General features: G+C 41.1%; 2 protein-coding genes and 2 non-coding genes across 5 annotated transcripts; 1 reads left to right on the forward strand and 3 right to left on the reverse strand.

Annotated features, from left to right (window-relative positions):
- Window positions 1–2,023: 2,023 nt before the first annotated feature.
- EEF1B2 (eukaryotic translation elongation factor 1 beta 2) lies at window positions 2,024–6,189 on the reverse strand. Its single transcript, XM_030485465.1, has 6 exons — window positions 5,787–6,189; window positions 5,364–5,486; window positions 3,899–4,022; window positions 3,467–3,533; window positions 2,684–2,809; window positions 2,024–2,216 (listed from the first exon to the last, which is right to left on the reverse strand). Exons 1-6 carry the CDS (start codon window positions 5,864–5,866, stop codon window positions 2,062–2,064), a joined length of 675 nt encoding a protein of 224 aa, XP_030341325.1. The 5' UTR covers window positions 5,867–6,189; the 3' UTR covers window positions 2,024–2,061.
- LOC115609155 lies at window positions 3,031–3,163 on the reverse strand. The gene has a single exon (XR_003991766.1). It is a non-coding gene; the product is annotated as a small nucleolar RNA SNORA41 (small nucleolar RNA).
- On the reverse strand, window positions 3,605–3,685 carry LOC115609154. Its single transcript, XR_003991765.1, has one exon. It is a non-coding gene; the product is annotated as a small nucleolar RNA SNORD51 (small nucleolar RNA).
- A 143-nt stretch (window positions 6,190–6,332) lies between the features above and the next one.
- NDUFS1 (NADH:ubiquinone oxidoreductase core subunit S1) lies at window positions 6,333–22,262 on the forward strand. Of its 2 annotated transcripts, none has more exons than XM_030485463.1 (19): window positions 6,333–6,519; window positions 7,164–7,231; window positions 7,455–7,546; window positions 9,037–9,144; window positions 10,304–10,380; window positions 10,472–10,553; window positions 10,655–10,785; window positions 11,517–11,702; window positions 13,568–13,702; window positions 14,110–14,224; window positions 15,209–15,354; window positions 15,950–16,078; window positions 17,296–17,425; window positions 17,920–18,080; window positions 19,577–19,731; window positions 20,308–20,483; window positions 21,224–21,358; window positions 21,548–21,620; window positions 21,923–22,262. In XM_030485463.1, the coding sequence occupies exons 2-19, from the start codon at window positions 7,168–7,170 to the stop codon at window positions 22,012–22,014; spliced, it is 2,187 nt and encodes a 728-aa protein (XP_030341323.1). In that variant the 5' UTR covers window positions 6,333–6,519; window positions 7,164–7,167; the 3' UTR covers window positions 22,015–22,262. The 2 variants fall into 2 exon arrangements, with proteins under 2 accessions (XP_030341323.1, XP_030341324.1); XM_030485464.1 differs by having other exon boundaries at window positions 20,356–20,483.

Raw genomic sequence — 22,262 nt, forward strand, 5'->3', positions numbered from 1 at the left:
GTTCTCTTGCCCACATGCCTATCTCTTTTTCATCTAGAGACTGGGCTCTCTAGGTTTTGTTTTTGTTTCTGTGCAGCAAGTTTCCTTCTAAGATCAAGGAAAAGAAACCCACAAAAGAAATCCCAACAACTGAAGAGTTTGTACATGCACGCTTAGCCTAAATGAAACATATACACAGAGAAATCCAGCCTGGCAGGTCAGATGGATGGCTCACAGGGCTGTATTTAAGCAAAGTTACCCTATAAACCAAACTATTTTGTCTACCTAGAACTTTAATTTCAAGGTCAAGGAAAGAGTTTAAAGGTAAGAAGCACATTGAATGGGAGGTCAGAAAGAGTGATGGCCAAGGACAATAAAAATTATATTTTTATGGCAGAATTTATTTAATTCTTTTCTGATGTGGCATTTGCCAATTTCTTGCTTTTAACAGCACCATGACAGAATTACTAAAAACTGAGCTACATGATTTAGCAGAAGCAGCAGCTAGAAAATTTACACAGACAGGGTACTGTGCATTAGTTACACACAGGGTGAAGCCAGTCCTTTAAGAGTTAAGTTTATGGGAGGTGGGACTGAAGCCTGTAATTATACTTACTTTCAATTCTTGAATCATGCTTTAAACCTCTAGGAGGCAGATTTTTTTTTCCCTGAGACAAATTATAAAACAAAGCTCTTACATAATGTGAAGCTGCCAGACGTTCCGATGAGAGAAACAGGACCTGCTGCCCTAGATAACCACACACACATGCTCTGTGGAAAAGAGAGCAAAAAGTTATTTTAGCTGCTGCTGTCAAGCTTCAGCACTGAACATCTTCCTCTCAGAGTGACCAACGTGGCACATAAAAGGCTCCTATTTCATGGTCACAATTTCTCAGTCCAACAGAAGGTCTAGAAATGTGATTTTATTTAGAAGCTTCACAGTTTTGACAACCTTTACATTTGTATCATTCCTATGGGTAAGGAATGGAGAACAGTTTAGTTCTGATAGGTTCTTCAAGCTTTGAAATAATGTCAAAATTCAATCTAGAAACCAAGCTGGAGCAAAGTAAGCATCTGAAGCTGGTGTTAGTTACACTACTTTATCTTTGCATTTTAATTGAACACTTATATTTTTGTTGGTTTTAGCCCGGAGCATGCTTCGTTTATTATACAACTACCCACCTGCATTAGCTGCAGCCTCGGTCACTGCAGCCTGTTCATGCCCGCACTGCCCCGCAGAGGAGCTGGTGCCCGGACTCCTGGTGGAAGGTGCATGCTGCCCTCTAGTCGCCTCCGAGTTGCAGCGCCTTTCAAGCACAACCCAGCTCCCCGGCCGAACCAGTGCCTGCCCGGGCTGTTTAAGGTGCAGGATGCACAAGGACCTTTGAATGCGGATCAAAGCAGGAGCTTCTACCAACACCCTTCTTTGCTGTACTAATTAAAAAGCCCCGGGAAAGATGCAAAATTTACAGTACTTTCACTGCAAGTGTTTTCACACCTCAAAGAGCTCCAAGTCCACACCACAGGACACAAGGTACCACACTTTTGTTCTCCAGTCCAATAAAAATGTCTGTTTCACTACACGCCTTGTTATCAGTGCAGGGCCGTGGCTTCTAACTTACCCTCACCTCCACTCCCTCAGTGAAGCAGTTACAGCTTTCAACAAAAGCTACAGTATATATGGTTAGTCATCACCTTTAATAAATAATTTATACTTCTGTTTAACTGCTGAAAGAAGTTACCTGCACTTTGCCCAAGCCCTGTGCTTTCCCCTTGAAAGCATCCCTCCTTTTAGGAGGGATTACAGAAATGTCCAAAGATGCAGCTTCCCCCAAGAGCAAACAGGCAAAGGAGCATTTCAGGTTTTTCAAGCCAAGTAGATGTTAAACCTGGACTGGCAGTGTATTTTCTCTTTCTTTGGCTCATGGTCTTGGGTACTACAGTGGCATGTTGGAGCAACCCTGAAATTCAGTTCTAGCTTCTACTTTACCCCTCAACCAGATTTTAAGAGTTGGAGCACACAAATTAACCACAAACACAGCCCGATTTTTGCAATTGCATTTATTCTAGATATCTCAAGACTTAAATCTTATTGAAAGCAGCTACATCCATTGATTGTACATAATCTTCAAAAGCTGTTATTCTCTCTTCCAGCATATCTGTTCCAACTTTATCATCTTCAACGACACACTGGATCTGAAGCTTTTTGATACCATAGCCAACTGGTACCAGTTTGGCTGCAAAAACAAAGGAAGAAAAAAGCATTAATACTCTTTGATTGGTGGGATCTCTTAAAAATGCAGATCTAAGATTGAACTGACTAGAGTAGTTTGCAGGAATACATAAACAGCATAATTTGTTCCAAATTATAGACTGCCTGATCAACAACACAGCATTCACCACAAGGTAGCTGAAAAGGGTTTCTTTTTGTAGGTGTCCCCCCCAGCCAAACCAGTGATGTGGATGTATACGTGTCTGCTTGCTGCATTAGGAACCTGCATTTGGATCTTAACCTGGCTGCTGCACTAATACCCCTTTTTGACTATGTCAAGATATAATGCAGGACTGCAATTCCTGCGCTGTTGCAGCTACCTACATTTTGACAGATCAGCAAACAGCAACCACAACTCTACCCATTCTTACACTGTATGTTAAGGGACTGCACCATCTCCCTCTCCCTGCCTTGAAATCTTCTCCTACTTACAGGATCCCCAGACCAATCCATCTGCTTGAATGCTTCGAACGCACTCCTCTAGCTTGGCCATGTCTGTCTCATCATCCCAAGGTTTCACATCAAGCAAGATCGATGATTTGGCAACAACAGCCGGTTCTGGGGCAAAAAAAACGAGGAAATTCATTAAAAACTAGGAAATTTCCAAGAACTCATTAATATACTTGCAAACTAGCTTTTTAAGTGCAACTTTTCCAATTTCACCAACAAGAACCTCCTCTTGTACCAACATATTTCCTAGATATTTCAGCTCTACATATGTAGAAGATGCACATATGCTCTTCAGAAACGGTCTCTTAAGAAAACACAGATTAAGAAGCTGATGTTGTTACATAGGAAGTCCTTTTCAGAGGATCTGAGAAGGAGCTTAATCCTGTGTAACAGTTTATTTTCCACAGAGGGAATACTGCAACTGCTACAATTCTGAGCAGTTGCAGACCAGTAGCTGTGGAGGGACCCGCATAGTGCAGCCTTTTCTATAAACTTTTAAAGAAAATCCTGAGGTTATCTCCGTTTAAATAGAAAGCTCAGCTTCTGGATTAAATCAAACAAGAGGGTATTAACAGGACAAGAGCTATGTTAAAGTTCCTATTTGCTATGGGAAAGGCTAAGCTCACAGGCCATTCAAGTAAAGCTGATTACTCCCCATCTCATTCCAGTCAAGCTTATATGTTACAGTTAATTAGTGTTTCTAGTGCCCCTGTTCAAATGTATGAAAATTAACCCATAAGATTAAAAAGTTCCTGCTAGACATACTTTTGGACTTCTTTGATTCATACTGGGCCAGACGTTCTTCCCTCAGTTTCTTTGCTTCTTCACTTTCCTGAAAGAGAAATCTAAAGTTCAGAAAAGCACCAAAACCCTGCATCTTTAAAGCATAACCAAACTGACCGGCATCTCCTCAGGCAAAAACAAATCATCACAACCATCAGCCGAAAGATGGTGATTTTTTTGTTTTATTCATCATGTAGCCAGTCAAAGCAGGCAGTTCACCCCATTGCAACCCATTCCTTTCTAAGTCTTTTTACCTTCCAAGCTGTTCTGTTCTGCAGAAACAGCTGAATTTGAGAATTCCAAGTAGGATCTGGTATCAAGGTAATTTAAGTAACTTAAACTAGTTAAGGAAAAGATCCTTATACCTGGGTATTTACAAAACCCCAAACAGTAATACAAAAAGGTCACAGGTACCTCCTCATCATCAGATCCAAAAAGATCAATGTCATCATCATCTTTACTATCTGTGGCTGCCCCTGTTGTGTCCTCCACATCAGCAGGACCGTATTTCCCCAAAGCCTTCTTTACTCCTGGCAAGCTGAAAGAAAGGAGCAGGTATTAGGAACCTACTCAAGTGTCAATACCAATACCAACAATCTGTCAGTGAACCTGCAAGTGCACTCGGAATCAAATGCTACTCAAAAGATATTTAAATCCAATTCTGCTACTTGAAAACAGAACCTCCCCAAAGATGACTCCTGATGCTCCTGACATAATGCTGAGACTACAGCAAGTCCCATATCTGAAAACTGTTCATCTGAACTGACATGATCCTGCCCAACACTGCTGCTCCACCAAAGTGTATGGATAGAAAACACCTTCTTATTGGAATCATTTATCTGCAGTATGTTCTGGGTAGGAAAAGCTGATCACCTTCCTGTTTATGGTTTCCTAAAAAAATTTTGTTTAAAAACAAACAGTGACAGAAAACACCTTGTTGCAAACTTTGGAAGTTTTAGTGAATGCTTTACTCTCAAAGCTGGGTCTCAACAGCACAGGAGGGATCAGAACCCTGCAAATTAATTGTTCTCCTACAGCTCATATAGTTCTGTAGTTTTAGAATAAGCTTGTAGTTCTACTATTTCTGTGAACCGCTGTTACGAGAACCATAAAACCAGCTTTAGTTTCAAAAACCGTAAGTAGTTTCCATAGAGCAGACTTTGTGAAACAACTTTATAATCTCAGTCCCCTTTAGCATTGTAAGAGCTTCAGAAACTTTACAAGAGTTCCCTCCAAACCAGACTGAGTCACGTAGAGGAGGCAGTGCAGCAATACTGACACTACCTATCCTGTACCTTTTTAGAGAGGCCTGCAGTCTCCATGGATGTCAATACAGCACCTTTCATGAACACTAAAATCACTAAAAAAGATAGCATTTGCTTTCATATCTCCCCTTCTTTGTATGTGCTTCTGCATTACAAATCAGTTTTGTTTCACCTTCTAGGACTAAAAACTTTAACGAAGCATTTTCCTTATCTATCATCTACATACTGTATATTTATCTCTCCAGACTCCTGTAATACTTTCTAATCCATTCTGGTGTCACCTTTACGGGGTCGATTACTGTCAAATATTTTCCAGCTTTCAGCAGTTATCTCTGTGTAAATGGCAGCAACAACACTCAAGGCTTTCTTATAAGCTTTAGCAGAAATCTCAACAACTGAACACAGACAGAATCACGTTGCCTAAATGCTAAGTGAGGACTGTAAGGAACTGACAGAAGAGGCCTGCTCTGCTACAGTTGTTCCTGTTCCAACAGCAACAGAAAAAGCTACATGGTACCAGTGAAAAACAACGGTTTGTTCGAACTCGAACAAACAAATGCAACACTTCGTGGGCCAGTTTGCACAGATACTTAAACTCTGCATATGAGACATACCTTGCCTTTTGCTTTTCGTACGACTTAATATGATTGTACCACCGAAGAGCATGAAACAAGTCCGCAGGAGGCGGAGCACTGATTGCTTCAAAGACGGCTATATCAGCCTGAGACGGGACGTACCTGCAGAGAACAAACCTACGATTAACTCCCTCCCTCGGTGCGCGCAGCACGATGTGAAGCAGCAGCCCCCGAGCAGCAGCTCTGTGCGTCCCCCGGGCTGCTGCTGGGCCCAGCAACGAGCGCCGCGTTAAGTGCCTGCAGCCAGGCGTGCTGTAGCGGCTACAGCGGCACCAGTTACCCAATGGGACTGAGGCACACGCGTGCTGACCCCCATCCCGCCAGCCCAGCGGGCCTCACCGCGGCCAGCCCAGGCCAGGCCCGCCCCCCCCCAGCCCCAGCACTGCCCCAGCCGCCTCTCACCCCTCGATATAGCTCCTGTCAGCCAGGAAATCATTGAGGACGCGGAGGCCAGCGGCGGACTTCAGGTCCCCGAAGCCCATGGCGGCAGCAGCGCGCACCCCCACGCCCCGACCCCGACCGCCGCGCAAAGAGGCCCGGCAGCCACCGCGCGGCCCTTATATAGCGCATGGAATCCCTCCGCGTAGGTAGCCCTCCGCAAGAGTGAACCGCGAAGTAGTTCCTCACGGGTTGGCTGCTGCAGCGCAGGGCGTGCAGCGCACCGGGGCACCCACGGCGCGGGGAGGGATCGGAGTAACGAGCGTGAAGTTAAGGACGCTGTTACAAGGGTATGGTGGCACTCGCTGTACCGCCGTGTCCTGCCCCCCCCCGCCGGCACCAAGCGGAAGGGGCCGGAGTTGGACGAAAAAAGAAGCGGAAGGAGACGGAAACCGCCGAGCGCAGCGTGCCCGACGGTGGCCGAGAAGGCGCTGGGAGAAAGGCGGAAATTGCCGAGTTCGATCGTTCGCCAAGGATTTGACGGAAATGCCCGAAGCGGTGCGTTCCGAAGATTGCCGAACGCTATACGTCAGCGCGCGACACGCGTTCTCTGAGGCTGCTCGCTCCGGAGATTGCCGAAGGAGGCTCCGAGAAGTGGCGGAAATACCCGAGGCCGCAGCCATAGAGGCCGAGGCTAAGGGCAGCCCGTTCAGCGGCGGGGAAGGCCGAGGCCCCTCCGCCGCCCGTCCCGCGCCAGGTAATGGCGGGCGCCGCGGCGGGGACGGCTGTGGCGCCTCCACAGCGCGGGCTCGGCGGGATGCGGCGGCGCCGCCACGGGCGCCCTCCTCCCGTCTCCTTTCTCCTGTCGCCGCTCCCGGTGCCCTTGACGGGCTCGGCGGCGGGCCGGGGGCTGCCCGGCGGGCAGCGGCGGAGGCGCCTCCAAGGTGACCCCCGCGCTGGGCAGCGCTGCCGCCGGCCGTGACCTCGGCCCCGGGGACGAGGCCGTGGCGCGGTCCCTGAGGAGCGGGGCTCGGCTCTTGGCGCCGCTGCCCCTCGGGAGCGGAGCGCTTGTGGTGCGCCTTTGCGGTTGTTTGTAAACGCGAACCGGTTGCGGTGAAGCTGTCACCCGTTCGTATGGCGGCTCTTGCAGAGGTAGTGCCTGGAGCTTGGCTGTCGGCTGTTTGTCATCCTGACATTCACCGGTTTTAACGTGAGGTGGCATACGTATGTGCGACGTATAAAAAGAGAACCATATCTTGCAGTTCAAGAAAGTAACTTCTTATTCTCTTATATAGGCGCATACTTGCTTTTTGGCAACCGATCTAGAAGGTTTTGCTCTGCGTGTGTTAACATCTGTCAGCAAACGTTTAAACCTTAATGCTGTTTTCTCTCTTACCAAAGCACCATGCTTCGACTGCTTGCTATCCAGAGGACCTTAGTTGGTGTCACCCAGCCCTCCAAACTATGTGGTAAGTGTCTCTTTGTGTGTGTGTATGGTGCTAAAATTAACGTATGTATTTGACTTCTTGAAGGGTATGTATGCGTACTTCACTTGCAACTCTGGAATTCTGTGTTGTGCTGTTTCTAGAACTGGAATTCCATCAGTATTGTATAAGATAAGGAGGATGGGGTCTGATGGTTTGTGTCTAGTAGTAACTGAAGGTTTTTGTTTTCTTTTTCCATTTCTCTCAGGGCGTACAACTGCAACAGCAGCCAGCAACCAAATAGAGGTGTTTGTGGATGGGCATCCTGTACTGGTGAACCCTGGAACCACAGTACTTCAGGTGTGGGGAGTTACACATTGAATTGTTCTTGGACTGCCTCATCTCACTTCTTGGCAGCATGTTTTATTCTATATGGGAAAAAAAGCAAAAACCGAAACAAAAACCTTTTGCATTGCTCCTTGCAGTCGTTCAGTGGTGTTTTCACTGAGTGTGATGTAATTTCATGTGGCAGAAATCCTTTGGGGAGTTCAGTGTTTGAAAAAGATGCATCAGCCGCGATTGCCTGAAAGAAGGTGCATGTAGCATGAATCGTAACTGCGAAGATCTATGCAATGCAGTAACAGACTTTGATAAATTCTGATTGAAATTCTAGCTTTGAACTCTGTGTGACCTGATAGCCTTTCAGAACCTGTTCATTTTGTATCTTGTTAACTTGGTTTCTCAGGTAATTGAAGGCTTGTCTCCTTTTGGATATTAGTTCTTATGATTCAGAATGTTGATCCTTTGCTGCTTTTATTCTTGGTGTGGGAAGAAATGAAACCTGAATCTTCCAGCCCGTACTCAGCACCGCTGCTTTTCAGGCCGAAATTTCAAGTCGATATTTTTCCAGTCTAAGTTCTCTTTCAGCAGCCATTAAATGGAGACATAGTGTACTGAGTTACAACATTAAAGTACCCAGTGTACAAAATATATCATGCTTTGGGTACAAGTTACTAATTTGTTAAGGCATTAGAATGCCCCCAGCAGGAGTCTAGTGTGAAATTTTCTTAAATGCTGATTTATTTTTTAGTTTTGCTTACATGTGTTTTGTTTGGGGTTTTTTGGGGGGGTTGGTGGTTATTTTAGTGGGTTTTTTTAGAAATAATCAGAAAAATTAGATCTTGTTAGTTCTTTTTTATCGAATTCAGTGGTATTTCTTCCGGCAGGCATAGCTAGTGCTATGGCATAGACCCCACCAGCTGTGGGGGTTTTATGCCGGAAAGGATATCTTTAGCTGCTCTCTCTCCTGTTGTCTCTGTTGTCTCTCTCCTCCTATCTCTTCTTCAGTCATGTTGTGGAAGAATGTTTCTTTGAGTTTGGGATTCTCTTGAAGTTGAAGAGTGACTGTGCTCAAGTACCTTTGTAGAGAGTGTCATGTTGCTGAATTATCAGAACTCATTCTCGTTTCCTTTATATTTTTCAGATTTTCATTTTAGGCACTTTCCTTTGAATAATGCATATGTTCTTTAAAAGCTTACTTGTATTGCTAGTGTGCTATCTAATAGAGAGAATTCTCTCTATTCTGGAGGAAAGAATGAAAGGGACGTCAGGTCTCATTTCCTCAATCAGTTACACATTTTGGAAAAAATATATTTGTAATTGATAATCTGACATGTTTCTGCTTGATCACAGTCTTTTATTTATGGTCACTTAGTAAAGTGAAAGGTCAAAGGCACTATATTCCTGAGCACTAACACCATTATTCTTTGAATAACTGCATAATGTGTCATGAGGTGGAACTGAAAGGTCTAACTGGAATTTGGTTTTCCTTTGGTTTTTATTCATTATAGGCCTGTGAAAAGGCTGGAATTCAGATACCTCGGTTTTGTTACCATGATCGTCTCTCTGTTGCTGGAAACTGTAGGATGTGTCTTGTGGAAATCGAGAAAGCTCCAAAGGTATTGTGTGTGCTTCACTGGAACTGCAATTTTCTGCTGTGCTTAGGGCCTAGTTAAGTCTTGTAAATAATTGTTTGTACTCTCATTAGCACACAAATTGTTGTCATTCAGCTGCTTGAAGCAGCTTTTTTCTTTCTCCCCACTGGATTGCACTGATTGCCTATGGATCAAAGTCAGTTCTTGGGTTCTTTAGATTATTTTGCTCCTGGACGTGAGCATTTCATTGGTGTGTGCTTTCAGTCAGATGTATTTTTATGTTCTGTAAGTCAGGCTTCAGCTGCACATTTTCAGCTGATACTACACAAATCATAAACTTCAGATACTATAGGAATTCAGCTGTGCAATTAGTGTCTGCAGGTTTGTTCTAGCTAAATAGATATTGCAGTTACTTACTAGTTTATATTTTAATGCATTATGTACCGTTGATGTCTGTTGTAAAATAATAGACTTCTGGATTGAACGCTGTCTTCAGCAATAGTAAGAAATCTATGCAGATAGCTGAGGCATTCTTTTGGAGTTCAGTCTTGGATTATACATTTATATTCACATGTAAAACTCTTTAGCTCACCTCAACTTGCATTTCATAGTTTGACCTTTCTGTCTCTGGAAATGGTGGGTTACCACTACAGATGGAAGTTACGATGATCAATGTCATGATGTGACCAAAAAGCAGAAGAGATTTGTTTTCTGAGCAGGAGACTTGTTAAAATTGCAGTAATCTTGTAAAGAATTTTATTCCAAGACTCTCTGTATAGGCTTTGTCCAAATAAATGTCTTGTGAATGATGATGCGTACTCTGAACTTTAGTTCTAGAGGTTTTCCAGATATCTGCTGAATATCTTTGATTTGATTTATATCTGTTACACCTGACTTTCTTCTTTCTGTAACTACTTGAATTGGAACCCGAAAGTGTAAAATTTTCAACTTTAAAAATAAATAAGTCCTAATGAATAGCAGATTATTAATAAATGTGGGTTCTAGTGACTTGAGTGGTTAGATTTTCTTCTTTTCTTTTCTTCCTTGCTTATATCTTTTTATAACAAGTTAAATTAATAACAGATGCCTGTGTAAGAATTTTTGAGGAGGGAGAGGTTGAGGTTTGTGCCCATATTGAGAAGAAATATTTTGTGTTCATGCCTGCTTTTTGTGTTGATTGCAGCCAGTCGCTGCTTGTGCCATGCCAGTTATGAAGGGCTGGAACATACTGACAAACTCTGAGAAGTCCAGGAAAGCAAGGTACCTTTCCTTTAGCCTCCTATAGCTGATTAGTGTACTGTCTGCTAAATGATGTAAACTTGATACTAACTTGAATTCCTGAACCCAACAGAGAGGGTGTAATGGAGTTCCTGCTGGCAAATCACCCATTGGACTGTCCTATCTGTGATCAGGGTGGAGAATGTGATCTACAGGTACAACATACAATTAAATTTTGTAGACTAATACTCTTGTCCTAGGTGCAATTGTGCTTTCCAGCAGCCTGGATATGTCTGTTCTCTGTTGTCTGTTCTAGGATCAATCGATGATGTTTGGCAGTGATAGGAGTAGATTTAGAGAGGGCAAACGTGCTGTGGAGGACAAGAACATTGGCCCATTAGTCAAAACAATCATGACTCGGTGTATACAGTGCACTCGATGTATCAGGTAATGTCCTTTATTTTTCAGTGGATAGAGTACTGAGCAGGCTGATTTATATCTCTTACTTGTGAAAGAAAAACCATGAGGGGCAGTCAATTTATTAAAACTTTTTCTGACTGTATGTAAGGATTTTCTTTCTGGTGGGGACTGATACCTGGTGTCCCAGAGCTACTAGACAGCTGCATACAGGAAAGAGAGAGACATGGCCAAAACATGGAAGTGAAATCAGAATACTACAGGGCAGAAGTGGTCCCATGGTGTTAGTGCCAGGATGGATTTTAAAACATTCAGTGAGTTCTTCAGCCACAACTGCAAGATTTAGTTGTTCTTGGCAGCCTCTGGTAGCTGTATTTATGCTCTTCTGTAGTTCTGAGATTCAGTACTGGCTAACTTGAGCCAGAGGGAAAAGAATACAATGTACTCTCCTATTTCTAGAAAGACCTTGTTAGTTAGGACTAATCTTGGACTCAGACTGTGAAATGCAATGAACACTGAACTGATCTGGCTTTTTATTTAACCCCACCAAGTTTATGTAGTCCCATTGAATGAAATTCTGCAGATGTGTAGTCCTGCATGTGATGGCCCTGACCAATGCCTCTAAACAATTGTTTTCTTCTTTCAGCTGTATGAACTAAGGCTAATGTTTTTATCTTAAGAAAATGAGATAAGGGTTGAAAAATGCGCTGTGTTGCTGTTGCATATTCCAGATTGTTTTTCATTCTTTTTGCACCTACCAGGTTTGCTAGTGAGGTTGCGGGGGTAGATGACTTGGGAACAACTGGAAGAGGAAACGATATGCAAGTTGGTACTTATGTTGAAAAAATGTTCATGTCTGAGTTATCAGGGAATATTATTGACATCTGTCCAGTTGGTGCTCTTACTTCCAAGCCATATGCCTTTACTGCACGCCCATGGGAGACAAGGTGTGTATCTTAAATCATACTGAAGATGCAGCATTCTCTGTTTCTGTTCTACGCTTTATCTCAGAATGTGTCCATCTATGATACGAAGGGTTATCTCTGATTTTCGTTGTAGACTTTTCCATAGACTGAATCTAACAGAAAGTCTGTTATTTACTCACATCTTGTTCAAGAAAAGGAAGGATGTTATAGTTTGTAGACTATTATTCCCTTATTTTTTGCCCTGAAATATTTTGGACTTGTAGGTTGTGGTGGTAGCCCAGTAAAAAGCATATAAAGGAAAATTCAAATTCATTAACTCAGTAATTGTTGAGGATATTATTTAAACTATCATGTGAAACTAAGCTCCTATATGTATATCTAAAGCTAAAACTACAGCGCTTTTGTTTCCACCATTGTAAGAACATGGTGCTTACCTTGGTGGGTTTGTGGAGTGTGATATGATCAGCCTGCCAGGACCCCCATGTTTATATTGCAGCCATCATCCTCCATACGGAGAGGCTTTAACCACTTGTTTGCAGCATATGTTTCACATTCATGGATAACCTGGGCTATAGTGTCCAGTGGTTAAGTGCACCCCTTGATCATGAGTCCACCTATATGCTGAATCTCTTCCTGGATGGGCATAGGTGTCATGGGCCCATTGGGCTACAAATAATTCACTCTTATGTGGAAAAAACTGCTGTCATAGGCACTTGCTCATGCTAGCCCACATACCTTGCCACACATACCTTGTCCAGCCTCACAGCAGATCTCAGGGTCGTATTCTTAAATATAACCAGGACCTGAAACATTCAGGAGACAGCAGTAGGAACATGCTGGTTTTGAACATCCTAAGAATAGTGAAAATTCTCGAGACCTATTCTAATTTTCCTGGAGGAAAAGTGGAAGAAGGTATCTCCCCCATAGATGGGCTCTCCGAGGAGAAAAGGTAAAAGTTGTAATTATTAATAGTTTCCAATAGGTGGCTCCCAAAGTATGGAGATGATGACAGTGCTGCATACAAATACCAGATTAGTCTCGCAACCAGCAATTTTATCGTATCAAAAGCTAGGGAAGATACATAGCAAGTAAGGTGTGACATAATGCAAGTCTGAGAACACTCACAGCAACTCTGAGAGCAAATAAACCAACATTGTGACTAGCAACTATTAAATATAATGAATGTTTTTAACAAACTCGTTTTAACATGGTCTGGTCAGATCTGTTGTTATCTCAACTCTTTGTGCTCCATGATGGGTATCAAAAAGGACTGTTGTGGTTTAAGCCAGCAGGCAGCTGAAGAGCACACAGCTGCTTGCTCACTCCCTCTGCCTCCCAAGCGGGATGGGGGAGAGAATCGGGGGGAAAAAAGTAAAACTTGTGGGTTGAGATAAAGAGAGTTTAATAGGACAGAAAAGGAGGGGAAAACGATAATGTTAAAATAATTAGAATATACAAACCAACTGATGTACGGTGCAGTTGCTCACCACGCACTGACTGATGCCCAGCAAGTTCCCGAGCAGTGGCCCCCAGCCAGCTTCACCCCTAGATTATATATCCTGCATGGTGTCATTTGTTATGGAATATCCCTTTGGCCAGTTGGGATCAGCTGTCCTGGCTGTGTCTCTTCCCAGCTTCTTGTGCCCCCCAGCCTGCTCACTGGTGGGGTGGGGTGAGAAGCTGGAAATTCTTTGGCTTAGTGTAAACGCTACTTAGCAACAACTGAAACATCAATGTGTTATCAACATTATTCTCATCCTAAATTCAAAACACAGCACTGTACTAGCTGCTAGGTGGAAAACGAATTCTATCCCAGCCAAAACCAGGATGCTATTGCTGCTTATATGTAGAAAACTGCAAATGGTTTTATTTGTTCTTCTAAACAGGAAGGTGGAGTCAATTGATGTTCTCGATGCAGTTGGAAGCAACATCATCGTGAGCACGAGAACTGGAGAAGTGATGAGGATTTTGCCAAGGCTGCATGAAGATATCAATGAGGAATGGATATCTGACAAAACAAGGTGTGTGGGAGGTGTCTGTACCCACGTGCACGTTTATGCACATGTTAAAGGCACACTTTGCAGAACCAGAAACGTGGACAATAGCACCGACTTCTGGATTTCACTGTTAATATTGTAAAGCTCTAGCGAAGGATAATGGGTAAAGCATGCTTTTAATGCTATAACTGAAGTTACCAAGTTTTCTAATGTTTTTAGTTTTGCAGCATTTTGGTTTTTTACAGTAATTTTTTAATTTGTATCACAGATTTTTTACTTGGTTTTGAGAAGGAAAAGTTAAACTTTCAGGGGAAATACTTCTTTTGTTTCTCGTTCCTCATCATTGCAAGCTGTTAAAAAACTCAGTCGTAAGAAATACTTAGTATGACAATTACCTTTGCTCTTTAGTAATGTTAGTGGTGTTCACTTAGGTTTGCTTATGATGGTCTGAAGCGTCAGAGACTTACTCAGCCAATGATCAAAAATGAGAAAGGACTCTTTGTTTATGCCTCATGGGAGGATGTATTAACTCGTGTTGCTGGTGTGGTAAGAACAATTTTCAATATACGTAGTGTAAAATTAATTTCTAAACTGAGCATATTACAATGATTAACATGAGAAGTTATATAGAAGAGGGCTTTAAAGTTAGAGGAGAGCATTTGACTTCTAATCCATTGTATTTCCACTTCATTTTTTCTTTTGAATATTATTTCCTGTTTCCTGGATTGGACCATCTGAAAAACTTTGTGTTATCATGATTTTATTTGGGGCATTGGGAGAGAAAATACTTTTATTTAAATAGGAAACTGAACTGTTCCCTCAATGTTAGGAGGAAGCAACTTAGTCCTGAATTACTCTGACCTATCTGAAGACTTCTTTAAATTTATTTGAACCGTGCTATCACCACTTTTGCTATCAAAGCCATTAATTCTATATTACTTATATCTGAATTGTGCTTGCCTCAGTGCTTTCTCTGTGTGGTGATTGATGCTGCTTTCAAATGAAGTGCTGCATGACTGCGCTGGATTTTGATTAAAAATTTTATGTGGGACAAACTAGAATTGAATAACTGTAATTGAACTTTCCTCAAGGATGTTTTTGCCCATGGTGCAGTAGCAGGGCTTGTTACAAAAGCTATTGCTTCTTGGATAATACCTTTGAGTTGAGTTTACTACCTGAGCTTGTGTTATGGAAGTTTGTATTCTGTCTGCAGTTTATATTCATTAAAATAAAAGCACTCAAGGATCTTCCTTACCTCACCACACCAAATGAGAATTGGCCACATCTGAGTAATAAATCAAGTGGGAGAGACCTGCATAGAATACAGAGAGCTGTTCATTGCTTATCATGAACTCTGAAGGAGCTGGAGTTGCCATCCTGGAGAAGTCAGACACTGCTGATCAGTTTGTGCCGCTCCAGGCCAGCGGTTGCACTGCTGGCTTTGGCACATCCTAATGTAACAAGCACGGGGCCAAATAGGAATTTATTTCAATGGTTTCTTTTGCTTATGTTTGTATTTTCTCTCTCCAGCTTCAGGCTGTAAAAGGTAACGAAGTAGCAGCAATTGTAGGAGGACTGGTGGATGCAGAAGCACTAATAGCTCTGAAAGACTTACTGAATAGAGTAAATTGTGATACACTCTGTACTGAAGAGGTCTTCCCTACTGCCGGAGCTGGGTAAGAGTCCAGGCAAAGTTTGGCTGTAATTAGTATGTCAATAAACTTGCCAGCCTGCAAATGATCTCATGGTAAGAAAGATTCTGAAATGACTAAGAATAGTAATTGCTGATGCATTAGCAGGTTTTGTTTTAATTTACAATATTCATTTATAGAGAGTATTTATGGATTGTTAATTGATACAGTCTCTATTACAGCAAGGGTTGCACACTACTGTGTGGTGAGGCTGCTGCAGTTTAACAGTAGGCTACTGAAAGCCAGTTATGCTCTTTCGTAAGTTGGATAATTTCTTTGTGTTGTGAAAAATGTACTACAATTATGATCTTGAAAACTGTGTAGTAGCACATGAAGTTTATGAAGGCTGTCAGTAACTGTAAATGTAGGAAATACGCACATTGTAATTCCTTTAATGCTTTGCTGTCTTGATATTCATGAAAGAGAGAAGCTCTTACTTTTTATTTGGGTTAGTAATTTGGATTGAGAAATCTCTTCCAAAATGAAGAAATATTTTGTCATCTAGAATCTTTATTGCATATTCATTCCTTCACTTTACTGAATTCTCATCCTTTTTCTTTCTTATATCTTCTTGTTATAGCACAGATTTACGCTCCAACTACCTGCTTAATACCAAGATTGCCGGAGTGGAGGAGGCAGATGTCCTGCTTCTGGTTGGCACCAACCCACGCTTTGAGGCACCACTTTTTAATGCTAGAATTCGAAAGAGGTTTGTATTCCTTGGCGGTGAGTAAGCATGCAAATCCATCTGGATTTGATGCAATGCTCAGGTGGAGCCGCAGGCAGTAAATGGAGAGCATTCATCCAGATGGACTCACTGGATTTAGTTCACCTTTTAGTAAATGGAATGGTGATACATGTGTAGAAAAAGAGGGTCCCTTCTCTCTTTAGTTTATAGCTATGTTTTGTAAACTCTTACTTTGACATTTCACTAAGTTCATATACTCAGACATTTATTCCTTCGTTACATCACGCAGACACCTCAGATCTTAAAAGAAATTCGTTAAAGCATATTCCTTAAAGAATAATTTTTCAGCATCAGTTTATTGCTTTTTGTATTGTTGTAACAAACCAAACTTGGTGATTTTATAAGCAATTATTCAAGTTTAATGCTTTGACAAGTAATGTGGCTTTCCCAGTCTTCTGAACATAGCTAATTCAACTTTAACAAGATATATCAGCAGGAGACAAAGAGGTTCATAAAAGCCCTGTCCTTCCTAATGCTGGGATCTTCCAAAATACATAATTTTAAACAATAGTGGCCTTAAAATTTTGAGAGGAAAAAATGCAATTAAATTTATGAACAATTCATACATTTTTTTTTTATAAGTCTGTGCTATGAGAAGCTGCAAAAAAGGAGACATTTCTAACCAGCTGAATTTCTCTGTTCAACTAAGAAATAAATGGATTCCTAAAACTGTGAGCACTGTCAAATTTGGAATCCTTTCCTCATACAGATAGCTTTAACCTCAATTCTGAATTAACTAAGAGTTAAGTCAAGCTAAATACACTTAATAGTAGCTGTAGGTGTGGGGTTTAGTTTGTTTTTGCCTAACACTGGACAAGATTGTTTAAGGTTGTAGCACCTCATTTTGTACAACTTTTTCTTTCACTGAATTGGCAAAAGTTTGAGGATAGGAGGGAATTGAGTTATGAACTTCTCATGTAAATTGTATTGCTGCACTGGCTCCAGAATGTACAGAGAGAAATAGGCCTTGTGAAAAAAAACCTTAAGTTTTCTTAAAAGCTAGAATAATGCTAAACTGCATGTTACCAAACCAATGAATGCCATTTAAATTCCTTAGAAAGAATTTGCATCCTATTTCAAGTTATTGCTAAAATCATAATTAGTGGGTTTGGTTTAGTAAAACTCTGTGTTTCTTTGATTTTTATAAAATGTTTATAAAATGTTTGCTGTGTTTCCAGCTGGCTTCACAATGACTTGCAAGTGGCCCTTGTTGGCTCTCCTGTGAATCTGACCTACACATATGAGCATCTAGGAGAGTCCCCGCAGATACTCCAGGACATTGCTTCTGGAAAACATGCATTCTGCAAGGTACACACAACTTAAAAAAGAGTGTGACTGATAAATTTCAGATTTATTAGATAATAACTTGGATTCCCCACAGAGATAAATTTGAAGAGAAGTACCATGTTGTATATGGGGCTCTTTGCTTTTCATCAGATGCAGAGATGAGGTACTGATTAGCGTGCACCAAGTATGTGTGAACTATTTATTATGTTCAGGTGTGTAAAACTTTGCAGTGCAGGAAACTCCTGGAATATTTCTTGACATAAACCAGGCTGTTTCAGCTGCTGCTGTTTCTACTTAAATGTCTGGTTATCAAGAGTATCGTTCTGTATTGACATGGTAGCGTACCGCTTATAGCAGTTTCTCTTGGCTTTATCTCTAAATGAAATAATGACCGTTTCAGAACCGTAGCTTTGTATGGAAGACTTACGTAGCAATTATGGGGTTTATTACTTTATCTGCACCGAGAATTGTCTTCAGAGCCATGGAATGAATTTCTTGATTCTTTACTCGCACAGGTCCTTAGCGAGGCCAAAAAGCCAATGGTGGTGGTGGGCAGCGCAGCACTGCAGCGTGGTGACGGGGCAGCTATCCATGCTGCAGTTTCCACCATTGCGCAGAATGCCAGGACTAAGAGCGGTGTTGATCCTGATTGGAAAGTCATGAACATCCTCCACAGGTTTGCTTTAAAGCCTTTTGGGCTTTCGTTTACGCTGGGCCTTAACAAGTTACCATAATCTATGTGTGCAGATTTCTTGGTTTACACACAAAGTGCTTTTCAGGTTAGAACCTGTAGGAAGTATAAAACCCAGAAGTACAAAATTGCAGCAACTTCTTAATAAAAATGTGTTCCTTGACCTGGCAAAGTTTTCAGGCTTTCAATGAGTTTTTATTAATCTATTACATTTAAATGTAGAATTTAAATTCAGAGGTAGAGAATACAAGAGAGCTTAATAACATAGCACAGTGCTCAGCAGAATGCACCAGGATCACTTGATAAATGATTGCTTTTTATCTCAAGAAAAACAAAATGGCAAGAGTATTTAAATAATATGGTTTCTTACAGTATTCCTTTTACTGTGCAATTTCTTAACTGAATAGTTACTAGAGAAGCTTCAAAGCTTTTAATTTTAGGGCTTGTGATCTTAGTTTCTCAGTTTACTGGGATATTATTCCTTTTAATAGGCAAGCTTCTCTTGGGACAGTCCTTCCCCACTCTTTCTAAAAGTCTTGTCTGTCAGATTGACAATCTGTAAGGAAAAATTATTTCAGCAACTGTAGTGGTGCTCAGATTCAGAGACTCAACCCAGTCCTTCTGCCAAAGTCAGCTTCATTGACATGAAACTAGTATAGCAAGAGCTACACTAACTCTAACTCATGAGTTAGAGCCCCGTGATTCCATTTTTACATGGGGTTTGGCAGTCTTTCATATTACTGACTTCCATGCTTTTGGTGTACCATCCTCTCTACCTTAAATGTAAAAAGCAGCTTAACTTACTGGCACCTATATGTCTGACTAGTCAGACAAACATGAGTAGCATTGAAAGATATGCACTCTACAGAGAGAATCTCTTTTAAATACAATTGGAAGTCCGGCACCTGATTATTTAGGATTATGCAAAACTTTCTTTGGAAAATAAAGAGATTGCCAGAAAAATAAGAATTATTATTTCATTTTTTTAAAAGTATTTTTATGTGTGAATAAATTAATAGTGATAAAATAGTGGTCTTAAATCTTAGATGCTTCAGCGTAGCTGATGGTCTGGTAGCTGGTCTTTCATCTTCTATGTGAGTGCCCTAAATTAAAGGCCTGTTGAGTTCGATTGATAACTGAAATGTGAACCTTGATGTTCCAGATGACAAGTGAGCTGCCTGCCACTAGGCGCTGACCTGGAATGTTTGCCTTTATTTTGCTATCCTATCTTAAATAGGTGAGATTCGCTGTGAAAACTTCAAATGGCATTACTTTGTCAAAATGCAAAACCAACCTGGTATTCTGTTAAATTCTCTGTCAGGAATTGTCAGCTGCCTTTATGCTTCTTTTTTGTCCTGTTCATGTGAGAGATCTCTTACATCCCTTTCAAATATTTAGTTAAAAAAAGAAGTGAGTTCTGTTCTGATGGTAGAGAGAGAATTCTGAAATAACTTAAAGTCATAATGTGTTTGTTCCAACAGGGTTGCAAGCCAGGTAGCTGCTCTGGATCTGGGTTTCAAACCAGGAGTGGAAGCAATTAGGAAAAATCCTCCCAAAGTATTGTATCTCCTGGGAGCAGATTCGGGTTGTATAACACGTCAGGATTTGCCAAAGGATTGTTTTATCATCTATCAAGGTAATTAGTAGATGTAAATTAAGAAATGTTGCTGTCTAATAGTTGGAGAGAAAGCTGAAACAGTGGCATATTCTTATAAACACATCTGACCCTTTGATAAATTCTAGCCTTTATTTTCTGCCAAGAAGTGGAACTTGCAACACGTAACTTGAGATACTGATTACTTATTTCTTGGGTAAAAATGAGAAACTGTTGATGAGTAGTAAGGGACTATAAACCAGTTAGGTCTTTGGGAGCATGGCTTCAAACCTGGCATCAAAACAGCACTGGTTCCCAGCTGTTCTATCATACCAAACCGTGGTCTTGTCTTAATTCCTGAAGTATCCGTGTGCCAGGAACCCCCAAAGGTGAGTGACTTTAGAGACTGAAGTAGCACGCACTACTGCTTCTAGTCCATTCGTTCTCCCCAGAGCAGTCAGCCTAATAGCCTTTATATTACTGGTTAAGCAAACCTCAGAAACTCCTTTTTGCCAGGAACACAGAAATTCTGTATTGTGTAACTAAAGCATTTCTGTTTATTCTGACTTACTTAGGTCTTCCATGGCTGTGTACTGTTTCCTCTTTCCATGTATTTAGGACATCATGGGGATGTGGGAGCTCCCATGGCTGATGTTATTTTCCCAGGAGCAGCATATACAGAGAAGGCTGCCACGTATGTGAATACTGAGGGTAGGGCCCAGCAGACAAGAGTTGCAGTTACACCTCCCGGAATGGCAAGGGAAGACTGGAAAATTATTAGAGCTGTCTCTGAGGTACTGTTGCTGTTATAAATTGCTTCTAATAAAAGTATACTGAGAGGTTAAGTTCCTTTTATATAGTGTTTCCAAAAAAGAGGTACATTCTCAGGGAAATTCCTGACTGTAGTCTTATGAAGTAATGTTTTGTATTGAGTCCTTTGGTAATTCTGTGAGTTAAATTATACTGAGTTAAATTCTCTTTTGAGGATAGCACTAATATTGTAGCTGCTGTATGCTATTGGAATGCATAATGGGTGAAGTTTTGTCTGCAAATTCGGCAGGTCTTCATGAAGTGTCTTAGAGGAGTCTGGGGGATGGATGCAGTGACTTGCATTTTAGAAAGAAAACAACATGAACTGTGAGGACAAGATCTGATAGTAGATAAGGTCAACTATGTGCTTAATAATGACTGGGAACAAGATGCACTGATAATTGCATCAACTTTTATCTTTTGGTGGTAAGCTAGAGAAAGTACAAGTGACATATGTATGGAAGGAGAAAAGTACTACTTTTTTTTTCCTTTATATAGCAAACAGAACAGCCTAGTTTTTAACATGGGGAAGTTTTAACTGTAGGCATCACAATTCCAACAGAATACTGTGACTTTGCTTCAGTTTGTACATTATAATTACCTGTGTTTTCAGGAGTGTAGATTTTTCCTGATTTTACTTTAGGTATGTTAATGGCTTGGTAATCTGAACCACTGTGAATTAAATCCCTAGACTTGATGGCATTTCTTTCTGTGAATCTCTTAGTTGGCTGGTTTGACCTTGCCTTATGAGAACCTTGATCAAATACGGAAGCGTTTAGAAGAAGTATCTCCTAATCTGGTTCGATATGATGATGTGGAGGAAGCTAACTACTTCAACCAGGCAAATGAATTGTCAAAGGTAATTGAAACTGAAGCATCTGGGCATGATTTAGTGCTGTTACATAGCTTGATGCTTTTTGAAGAAATGGGCCTTCTTCATATGTAATAAGTACTACAAGCATTCTCTGACCTGCGCTGAATGCAGAATTCACTAAGCAAATGTGAGTTCCTATCATAAAGCTGACTTTTTTTTCCTTTCCTGCCACAGTTAGTGAAGCAACAGCTTCTTGCTGATCCTCTCGTTCCACCTCAGCTCACAATAAAAGACTTTTATATGACAGGTATGTATAGAATAGCCTTTCCATTCTGAAATCCGCTATACATTTTACTTAGCTTTACAGTAAGGTTCTTAGGAGGCATTTAAAGCTTTCCTCTAAGATACGGAGGATTTGGGTCTTCTGAAGAAACAAAATTTTTCTAGTAAAATGATCTGGAATAAAGTACAGGCTGTCGGACTGTATTTTCAACTAACTGCTTTTCCTTTATTCTCTTTATGCAGTCTTCTAAATCTCTCTTATATTGTGTCATTTTGAAAATGAACAGTTATAACACACTGACATGTGCTTGGATTTCTTTTTTTCAGATTCAATCAGTAGAGCATCCCAGACAATGGCCAAGTGTGTGAAAGCTGTTGTTGAAGGTGCTCATGCAGTAGAAGAGCCAGCCAGCTGCTAGAGACTAATCAGACTGCTACCACCTCCATCCAAGTATTTGTTGCAGTTAACTGCTGTGACTGATATTTTTATTTTTCAAAAATCTATCTGCTTGGTCATTTTATTTCTCTTCATTCACATTTTCATCAGTTAAAATAGTCCCATAATATTATAGGACTATTGTGTCAGAGAGAACGCGCAGCACTCAAGATACTGTACACAGAGTACATGATGATTGTATACAAATAAATTATAATACCAAACAATCCA

This window comes from Strigops habroptila, chromosome 5 (genome assembly GCF_004027225.2).
Source record: "Strigops habroptila isolate Jane chromosome 5, bStrHab1.2.pri, whole genome shotgun sequence".
In the NCBI taxonomy this organism is placed as follows: Eukaryota; Metazoa; Chordata; class Aves; order Psittaciformes; family Psittacidae; genus Strigops; species Strigops habroptila.